Here is a 10,802-nt window from a genome sequence, read left to right as displayed (position 1 = left end):
CATACTGGATAGATTGCTAGATACTATAATGCTCCAAACTTTAGACAGAAAACTGACGAACACAGAGAAGTAGGTGGGGGAAAGCCCTGATACCCTTTTTAATTGCTATGTAAAATCTTCATGTCTTTTAGAAGGATTCTTAGGGCCCATTACCTTCTACTTCCTTTCTGTGCTAAGGTTTGCATAAGAGTTACTTGAGAATGCTTTCATTAAGGGTTTTGTTTCTCATGGGAACATGAGGCAAAGCAGAAAACCTTCCAATGTGTTTAGGGAGGAAATGTGAGCTTCGTGAGCTTCGTGAGCTTCGTGAGCTTCGAGTTCTTTCTGGTTGGGTGGGTCAAGTGTTGTGATTGAAAGTCAGGACTTCAGTAGTTGTATAAATAAGTGTGTGTACAAAAGAAGCTGCCACACGTTAAACGGTAGGTGGGACCACTGACTTGGCGGATTCACCAGGTTTTCTGGTTGAATTTTCAATTCTGGGAAAATACCAGAGGTATCTGTCATGAAGCTGGTAACTGTCTTCCTGCTGGTGACCATCACCATTTGTAGTTACTCTGGTGAGTATCTGGGCATATCTGTCCTTTCTTTGCTTTTCTGTGAGTAGAACACCACCAGTAAGTACAGACTGACTAACAGTGGGAGTATGCTGGGAGAAGTTTAAAGATCACAAAAATGGTACTGTTAGAGTATATTTTAGAATCCCCCTGCCATTCAAGTCCTAATCTAACACAAGAACTTTCCCTACACCTGCATGGGAAGTTAGCCAATTCCCGTTCAAGGCCAGTAAAGTATATTTCACTACCGGATATTGATCACCACTAAGTTCCTTTAATCTTGAGTCAAAATCTGACTTAGTAATTTCTCTTAGGCTTTCTAAAACTATTTGGAATCATTTTTGTTTCTGTCTCCAGTTATCCAGCGCCAGGTTGATTTGCTAGGCGATTTCTCCTAAGATGCCGCATTTATCATTCACTTTCTCAATGGATGTTTCTTGAGTAGCTATACTTTTTTTGAACACTGAATAAGTATTAGAATATTGAGACATAAGTCAGCCATAAATGTTATAGCAAGGAGACAGTAGTTATTAGGGCTGGTAAGATTTTTACAGAAGTCACTACAGTATTATACTACTGCAAATATATACTAAGATATGCGAATAGAGCACTGTGGGTGTCATGAGGGGGAGTGAGTTTAATTTCAGAATTAAGATATAGAAGATGGTGCCTAAATGAAAAACAGGAACTGATCCAGGAAGAATCCACTGCAACTAGTAGGGAGAAGCATTTGGGTGCATGAAAAAATGCTTTCATGGCGGTTAGTGCTCAAAGGACGGAATACTTTCATATCCTTTTCAGAAAGATGCAAATATGTAGACAAAGCATTCACCAAAATGTCTGAAATAAGAAATATGAAGATGGATCATGAGAAACCAGATGCAGGCCACATTTACAATGGCAACTCTGGCTGGTGATTTTTTGCAACTTTTTTGCAGGAATTTTTAACATTACCAGTTCTAGATGTTTCATTCTTGTTCAGTATGCTGGGACACATATCCTTAGGCAAAACTGGCAACAGAAAAGGAGAAATTCTTGGGGGAAATAAAAAGAGAGGCCAGGTTCATGGTCTCCCTTTTATAATTGGAGTGTGGAAACAGAAAGTTTCAAAATGAAAACGAATCACTGGGGCCCGTGCTGTGGTACTATGGTGCAGTGGGTTAAGCTGCTGTCTATGACACCAGCATCCCATAGGAGTGTCAGCTGAAGTTCCAGCTCCACTTTTGATCCAGCTTTCTGCGAATGTGTCCGGCAAACCAGCAGAAGATTGCTTATGTATCTGGGATGCAGCCACCACTGCCAGGTAGGAGACAAGAATGGAATTCTAAGCTCTTGATTCAGCCTGGCACGGCCCCACCCACTGCAGTAATTTGGGAATGAACCAGTGGATAAAAGACTGTTTTTGTTTTCTCTCTCTCTATCAACTTTGCCTTTCAAGTAAATAAATCTTTATTAAAAAAAAGAAAGATTAATGATGGCAGATCTTACTCAGCAGGAGGATACGTATGCTCATGTAAACGAGCATTTATACATAATTGCTCACATAGTTTTTGGAAAAATTTTTTAGCAGACATATTTTTCCAGTTTTTATTCTTTTCTTGTCATTCCTCTTCTATATAAAAATTATCTTTCTAAAGCCAAAACCATAAAATGTAATATTCCTATATTAAAGCCTTTGTTTCCCATTGCCCCAGGAAGCAGTTCTGGAGTCTGGTATGAGATGCCAGGGCTTCACCCAACCTTTGCATCCTCACCTCCTTTATCTTCCACACCTAGAGCATACCCAGTTGGAGTGATGCACTCCAAGCTCTCTGGGCAGAAGGCTCACCTTTCTAGGTATCATTTTCCACCTTAACTTCTCAGTGCTTTCATGACTATTGCTCTTAAAATGCTACACTTTTTCTTTTACCTTGTGACCTTGATAGCGGCCTCAAGAGATAGCTCTAACAACACTTCTGGCGATAACCCTGCAATACTTTCCCATGACAGATTTAGTTATCCCTTCTTTGGTGTTTCTAGAGAACTCTGTCCATAGTGTGGCAGGGCATTCCCAAGCCACAGACAGAGTTGGATTGGAAGTGGAACAGCTGAGACTCGAACCAGCACCCAAATGGATGCCAACACTGCAGGCAGGATTAGCCTACTATGGCACAATGCCAGCCCCAGGAGACTCATAATTATGCCATCGCTCTTCAGTTTAAAGCTGTAAGCTGTTGAAATAGTCATATACAATGGACTTTGGTACTCATCTGACCAACAGTATCTACTTATCAGTGCTTACTGTAGTCAAGGGTTAATTCTATTGACATGAATTGCAGTAGTGAACACAACATAAATTCCTTCTTTCCATGGAACCCACATGAAAGAGATGAAGGCAATAAGAAGGATAAAGATTTAATATTTTAGGTGATGATAAAAAAGTTAGATGGTGATGGATGGTGTTATTTTAGGTGTAGTGGCAATAGCTTTTCTCTGAGGAGGTAACATTTGAAGAGATAAAAACTGTGAGAAGAAAGACATGTAGCTATCTAGAGAAAGAACACTCCAGGGATGTGGAGCAGCATTGCACAGGCCCAGAGACACAAGTTTTCTGGAATAAATGGTGCTTTTAGTGGACAAGGCAGAGGGTGTAGTCAGACAGGAGCTAGCTAAGGTTCTCTCACTGGTCTCTCTTTTGTTTTGCAGCTACTGCCTTCCTTTTTAATAAGCTGCCTGTCCCTATTGACAAGGTGCTACCATTACCCCTGGACAACATTCTTCCCCTCATGGACCCACTGAAGCTTCTTCTGAAAACTCTGGGTATTTCTGTTGAGCACCTTGTTGAAGGGCTAAGGAAGTGTGTGAATGAGCTTGGACCAGAGGCTTCTGAGGCTGTGAAGAAACTGCTGGTATTTACAACTTGTGGGGGCTCATATACTAGGAATGAGGGCGTAGTTACCTGCATGCTCACCTCATCATATTCTCATTTGTTAAAATACATTTCCCTCTAGATGACTGTATTCCTATAACACTTGTGCAACCCAGATTTTCAACATACAATTTCTACATTTCCAGAAAGAATTTTTGAAAGTGTTCTAGATAGAGCATCATCTATCAACTTTGTGATTCTGGTTGGGACCACCTACTCTTAAGTCTTTTTCTTACCAATAAAATGAGGGCGAAGAAGAGTGATAGAAGTGAATAGTTTTGAAACGTGATAATAACATGCAAACTGCTTTTTTCTTTATACATCTCTTATCCTTCTGTCTTTCAGGAAGCCCTTTCACATTTGGTGTGACATCAGAGAAGAAAGAGAGAGAAGGTGGAAGTAGACTGAGGATGATGCTCCCATTCTCCCTGATACTCATTTTCTCTAACTGTACACTAAACAGGCTAAGATCATCTACTTCTGGAAAGGATGAATAAAGCAATGAAAAGATTTTCAATTTTTTGTTTTTGGTCTTGGGGCTCAATTTAGAAGGTAATTTTTCCTTTGGCTCGCAAAGTTTAGAGATCTTGGTATTATGAAGATTTTCTTAGCCTACTAATAAGACATTATTATTCTTTCCCCTTTGTCTCTATGCAAAAATTTTTGCGTATCTGATAGTGTTTCCAAAATTTTAAATCTATCTTCCCAACTCTATAGAAAAATTAATCTTTTTAAAACTGTGAGAGTTGGGCCTGGCGGCATGGCCTAGTGGCTGAGGGCCTCGCCTTGAATGCACCAGGATCCCATATGGTTGCTGGTTCTAATCCCGGCAGCTCCACTTCCTCTCTATCTCTCCTCCTCTCTGTATATCTGACGTTGTAATAAAAATAAAATAAATCTTTAAAAAAAAAAAACTGTGAGAGACACACAGACATACCATGGGGGAGAAAAATGGGGAGAGAGAGGAATCACCATGTACTAGTTCACTGTTCCAATGTCTGCAATGACTGAAGCTGAGCCAGGCTAATGCCAGAAGATGGGAACTCATTTCAGGTCTCATACACAAACACTTGGACCATCACTGCTACCTCCCTGAGTATGCATTTGTAAGAAGCTGGTGTCAGGAGTTGTGAGTAGTTTTCTCATAATACACAATTTATTTGAACCTTTGAAGATCCATAATGATTTTCATTTATAATTTCTGGAAATCATAGAAAACATCTATCAATAATTTAGTGTGATTTTCATGTACTTCTACATAAATACAAACACACACACAAATATGTGAATGAACTTTGCCTTATTTAACCTGTGAATAGTTGCTTCACTAATTTTTACTATGAAAAGTACCCCAGTAAACATTTACTTGTTTTCTATATTTTCACCACTTCAAAAAATCTTAAAAGTACAAGATCAAGAATTATATGATATGTAAAATTTTGATAGTTACTGACAAATTTCCATTGGAGAGTCAGTTTATTCCTGAGGTGACTTAGGTCAGGAAAGCTCAGTTCCCAAAGATGACGGAATTAGAAATCTAGGGAATGATTGTTCTGCCTGAGCTGGCTAGAAATCCATTTGCATTATGTGGTTTAGAATCAGAAAAGACAATATTTGAATCACAGTATTTTTGGTCTCCATGCTTAAAATAAATAATACAGACATGTAAGTAAGTCTGTAAAAATATTTTTTATTTTGGATAAAAAAATTAAGTGAAAAATTCTCAAGCTTTTGAGGCAGTTGTATGACAGAAGGGGGCACTCATAGGTTATTAGAAATATCAAGGAAGAAATAGCACCTTACATAGATTACTTTTCCAATGGTCACTCACAACTACACTCAGTTATTTGACGTCCCTTCTTTCTGATAACAACCTATATGCTAACCACCATTTCAGACATTTTTAAGAAGTGATTGTGTTTTCACAGATGGCTGTGTCTCTATCAAAACAGAACTTACATACCAATTAGATAATAGTACAGATGATGGTAATAAACTATTGCAGTGATTGGACACTTGCTGTTTTTATATACCTGTTGATTCAATAAATGACTTAATGATTAAATACGACTGTAGTATCACCTGGTTAGATACTGAGTTTATAGAGATAAGCAAAACGGACATGGCCCATCTCCATAGACATTTTAGTAAATAGGGAGATACAGATACCATGTAATAAACACGGTTAAATAATTATAAATAATGACAAAAAGCAAAGGGAATGAATGGTATTTAAAGAATGCTAATAATGGTAAAAGCTCTCTATTTTGGGTCCTTTAAATTGGGACTTGTGGTTGAAACACCAATCTGAACCAAATAATGTAGATAGAAGGTATTCCACGTGAGTCTATGCTTAGACTATGGAAAACTTGGGTTCTTCAGAGAACTGAAGAATCAATTACGTGGTAGCACCTCTGTGAGCTGGATCTGAAGGACGTGAGCCGGGGCTGAACAGACAGAAAGAGGTAAACCCATATGTTTTGTGTCGTGGTCAAAAGCCCCGTTTCTGTGTGTTTGTTTTATTTTTGTTTTTGTTTTCAATCCTATTTGCCTAGGGAAACCTTGGGAAGTTTTGGGTCCTTTGTTCTCCAATGCTCTGAATGGGATTATCACACATTCACTTGCATTAGTCAGACTCGGAGGAGGAGTCATGTTTGATATTTCCTCTCCTTTGTGCATCATATCCAACTCATCATCATGTCCTATCATCTGCAGTTTTCTCTTGAATCCCTCAGCATTGCACCATCTGCATTGACACTCTCTTGCCCAGGCAAGAATCTAAGACATCATCCTGCTTTGCTGTGGACCTGCAGTCTGCTCTGTACAGCAACTAATTCACCTTTTCAAAACCCAAAAGTGATTACATTCATTCTAATTCTTAAAACTCTTTGCTGGGTGTCCACTGTTCTCAGGATTAAGAAGAAAATTCTGACCATGACCAATGAGGTCCTGAAAGACTTGTTTTCTTGTTTGACTCTCCTTTGCTCTCATTAACTTTTCAGTCACTTTGGTCTCCTTCCACTGCTGAACACAGGATATCAGCAACAAGTTTGGCAAATGATTTTCATAAAACTGCCATATCTCTGAATTTTATCCTATTTAATCTCCTTGTCAGTTTTTTTTTTTTAAATATCTCAGCTCATTTCATTTCCTTAAGCAGTCCTCATTGTGACCATGGTTCAAGGAGAACCATGTTTCTTCCTTTTTGAGTATGTTTTTCAAAATATAATCATGCATTTTTCTGAAATTCTTGATTAATGAGTAGGTAATATGATACCACATACACTACTTATACTCCAATAGATGCTATTATTTAAAGAAATGAGACTGTCTCATTTAACATAAAGTTCTCGTATTAAGTACAATATACTATCTCTCCACCCACATTATTGAGCAGATTGCCCTGACATAAAAACTCAAAGGTATCCCTGATTTCCCTATCACTTTACCTAAGTTGGAAGGTAGATCCAATAATTGCTTTCCCAATGTAGGTTAGGACCCACATAAGTGAGTGAAGCCTATGATATTGTCAACCTTTTCCCAGTATCCGAGGCAAGTAGAACAGGCAGGTCAATTTCTGACCTATCAATTTAATTTCTGGAGATCTTTTTTTCCAGCACAAAACTGTGTTTTATTTTTATTTAACAGGTTAAATGTGTCTAAAGCTCTATCCTTTGCTTTGATTCCCCTTCCGTGTCTTACTTTTTTCTTTTTCTAACTTCAAACTCCTGTTTGTTAATGCACCAGTCTTAAAAAAAAAAAAATCTCTGCAGAAACTGGCAATAAGGTGGGTATAAATATAACAGGAACAGTTTCCTTTTTTTAAAAGTGGCACAAGACGGGAAATCTCTTCCAAAGTAATAAAAACATAAGCGTCTAAGTTTACATGTGTGATTATTTCAATTGCAGCATCCTTTGAAGAGATAAAAGAATAGAGATGATATGAATGTACATCAATAGAAAAAATACTGTGATACCTTAAATGGTGAGCTAGTGGGTGCCTTTCCAGTAGTTTCTATTGATTCACCTAAAATACACACCAGCAGATAATGTTAAATAGGAAAAGCAAGGTGCAAAGGGAAGTGTGCCTCCTTCCCTGTATGTGCATAAATCTGGACCTGTTCAAACAGATTGACTGCTCATAAGACTAGTTTGGGGATAATGATGCTAGAATGGCAGACTGCTAATTTCATAATTATATACATATTTCCCTGTTTCCCTCACTTTCCCCACATGATAAACAGAAGGTACATTTTATGTATCCATGCAATATATATACATATTTATTACATATGATACTATAAAATATAACACATGTATGTATATATTCATATTTATCTGTATATATATTTGCTTTATAACACACACATATATGTATATTTATTTTATTTGTTAGGGAAAGTGAAAAAAGAGTTCTTTCTGCTTGTTCACTTCTAAACACCTGTAACAGCTAGGGACAGTCCAGGCCACAGTCAGCAGAGAACCCAGGCTGGGTCTCCCACACGGGTGGCAAGAATCTGAGCATCTGAGCCATCATTTGCTGCCCCTCAGGGTGCATACCAGCAGGAAGCTGTATCTCAATCAGAGCCAAGGCTAGAACCAAGCACTGCAACGTGGGACATGGAGACACCCCAGTACGTCCTAATCCCTGAGCCAAGAGCTCACTCCTTTTATAAAATTTTTGAAAAGGAAGTTTGAAGAAAACAGGAAAGTAGTTCATATCACATATTTTTATATATCAGCAAATAGTTCTTTCTCTCAGAAATAATTTAAAAAGCAGTAAGAAGAAATCCTATACAAGACTTAAGAAGTAGTCAAATCAAGAGCTTTAGAGTCACACAGATATTTCCTCAGGTTCAGATTGCATCACTAATGACCTGGTAGATCTTGGGCATATTTCTCACACTTTAGGGTCTCACCTAAAACATGTCAAAAAAGGTTAATATTGAACTAACATTGAATTCTTGTATTTGGAGTGAGGATTAAACATAGCATTTATGAAAGGACAAGCCTGGGAAGTGCCCTATTGTTACCTGCTCCTTAACAATGGTATGTAGGTGTGAAGGGCTCTAGGGCCCTCCCTGAATGCCAAGCATTGGCGCAGTCTGAGCTTTGGTTTCTGCTTTCCCATGGCTGAATCATCCTTCCATCTTCTTTTGCATGTCTTCAAATCTTTTTATCATCTGTCAACACATGTTTCAGATATTCTGCTAAGAAGTCTTCCCAGAGCTCTGGAGCGGGTGAGAATGGCTCTTTATCCTAGCTAACGTTCTCAGGACTGTGCTTTTCAATATTGTCTTACCATTAAGTAAAATTTACCAATATTCCCTGATTTAAATTTCTTTGCTTAATGCAAAAATAATACATATGAGTAGCTACTTTCTACTAGACACTGTTTTAAAGAGTCACCATTGTGCTAGGAACACAGCGCAAGACGGGCACAACTGCTTGTGATAGTTCAAACTCCTAATAGAAGTAGGAATAAAAAGGAACAAAATAAATTAAGTTTTTAACACTGTTAAAAAATGAATGTTATGCCTAAGAAATAAAGCAATCAAAGGAAACAGGAATTACTGGGCTAGAACATGTAATCTTAAGTGAAGTGATAAATGAAGGCCTCACTGGCGACAGTTGAGAAAAAGACATAGAAGTGTGGAAGCAAGCCAAGCAGTTATGTTCCAGGAGAATATTTTAGACACAGGGAAGAGCAAATTCAAGGCCCCATGAACAAAACAGGCCCTCAAGGATCCCAATGTGCCTGGAATGGAAAGAGAAAAAGGAATAAGAAGTAAGAGAAGGATGGGAAACAGATAACAGAATCGAAGCCATCAATACTAAGAAATTTAAAAATGTAGCTATTGGCTCACAACATGTTGAGAAATGGCAGAAGGAACTGTTATGATTTGATTTTCACTTAAAAAGATACTTTTCCTAGTTGGAATTTTTATAAAATACAACATGCAATTTCTAGCAAGTATTCAAGTCATGGCAGGGATTTAGCAGTAAAGACAGACGAGTGATGGTGTGGATTGTGTCCTGATGGTTTCATGGGGGAAATACTATGCTGAAGGCTTGACAAACTAGTTGCTTCTATTGACTTTACCATATTCAACATGATGTCAATTATCTTCCTTTTCACCTGTCATATGAAGAAACTGATGCTTTCTTAATTCACTTCAGTCACATCGTGATACGACAGATCATAGTGAAATGATCGTGTGAAAGGATCATACAAAAAAGACACCAGGCAGATGAAAAAGACTTGACTTGTAAAACCTCACTGACTGCAGACCCGGGTCTTACTGGAGAGGAGGGAGAGAAGGCAACGAAGGGTTAGCAGAGGAAACATGCTGGTGACGCGAATGGGAAAGCGTCCAGGTCTGTACAGACTGCTGAGATCTGAGAAGGCTACTGCACAGCAGTGCACCAAATCCAGCACTGATTTGCGACTTTCCCCCCATCCCACCTGACGTGAAAGAGTGATTTGAAAATTCGTAACACACAGGAGAATGCAAAGGCAGACATTCTTGGAGGGCAAGTTTTTCACACCTAAGCAGTCTGTTGATTGATATAAGTACAATGAGTGTAGGTACCCTCTAGGCACAAATTATCATCTTATAAAGCCGAAAAGGAACTTTTGGCACCCACATTTTGCAGCAAGAAGCCGTCTGCATGTCAGATCCTGATTGTAATAGACGCCTTAGTTAACCTGGATAAAAGCATAAAAGTGATGTTTGAAATTACCATACTTCTGAGAAAATACATAACAGATTGAATTATTACAAAAGGTAACAGACATTTATGAATATAGGTGGCATTCATTCTTAGCTCTAAAGTTCTATTGTCTTGGATGCACACCTATTCTGGTGAAGAGAAAAAAACAAGAAGACAACAAACAAAATATTTATTCAAATTGGAGTTGTTTTCAGGATCGGTGTCTGTGACCCAGGACTCCTGGGAGCTCACAGCTTTTGTTTTTCTAGACTAGCACGTGGCCTTAACGGACATTTTGCTCTATCACTGCTTTTGTGTTCTTTTGCCCACATTAGTTAGCTGTCAATCAGTTAAATTTTACTTTTGGTGACCAGACAAGAACCAGAGGCAGGGCTGCTGAGAACCCAATCACTACAATGTAGAAGAGGGATGACAAAGATTCTTCTTTTTTATTTAAGTATTTACTTTGTTTTTATTGGGAAGTTAGATCTACAGAGAGGAGGATCCTCCGTCTGATGATTCAATTCCCGAGTGGCCACAATGGCTGGAGTTGTGCCGATCTGAAGCCAGGAGCCAGGAGCTTCTTCCAGGTCTCATACGTGGGTGCAGGGTCCCAAGGCTTTGGC

General features: G+C 38.5%; 1 protein-coding gene across 1 annotated transcript; it reads left to right on the top strand.

The window, feature by feature from the left end:
* Positions 1 to 343: 343 nt before the first annotated feature.
* Positions 344 to 3,976, top strand: SCGB3A2 (secretoglobin family 3A member 2). Its single transcript, XM_040975961.1, has 3 exons — positions 344 to 557; positions 3,240 to 3,442; positions 3,808 to 3,976. The coding sequence occupies exons 1-3, from the start codon at positions 503 to 505 to the stop codon at positions 3,829 to 3,831; spliced, it is 282 nt and encodes a 93-aa protein (XP_040831895.1). The 5' UTR covers positions 344 to 502; the 3' UTR covers positions 3,832 to 3,976.
* The last annotated feature ends 6,826 nt before the right edge of the window (positions 3,977 to 10,802 follow it).

The sequence above is a fragment of the Ochotona curzoniae genome, unplaced genomic scaffold, assembly GCF_017591425.1.
Source record: "Ochotona curzoniae isolate NIBS_2020 unplaced genomic scaffold, NIBS_Ocur_1.0 contig_1, whole genome shotgun sequence".
Taxonomy (NCBI): Eukaryota; Metazoa; Chordata; class Mammalia; order Lagomorpha; family Ochotonidae; genus Ochotona; species Ochotona curzoniae.
Note: the sequence above shows the minus strand (reverse complement) of the source record. Positions and strands in the feature narration are given on the sequence as shown.

Excerpts from the sequence above, each read along its gene's own strand:
- SCGB3A2 (XM_040975961.1), top strand. The coding sequence starts at position 503 with ATGAAGCTGGTAACTGTCTTCCTGCTGGTGACCATCACCATTTGTAGT. Across the intron at positions 558-3,239 it reads CACCATTTGTAGTTACTCTG|CTACTGCCTTCCTTTTTAAT; the intron begins GTGAGTATCTGG and ends TTTGTTTTGCAG. Across the intron at positions 3,443-3,807 it reads AGGCTGTGAAGAAACTGCTG|GAAGCCCTTTCACATTTGGT; the intron begins GTATTTACAACT and ends TCTGTCTTTCAG.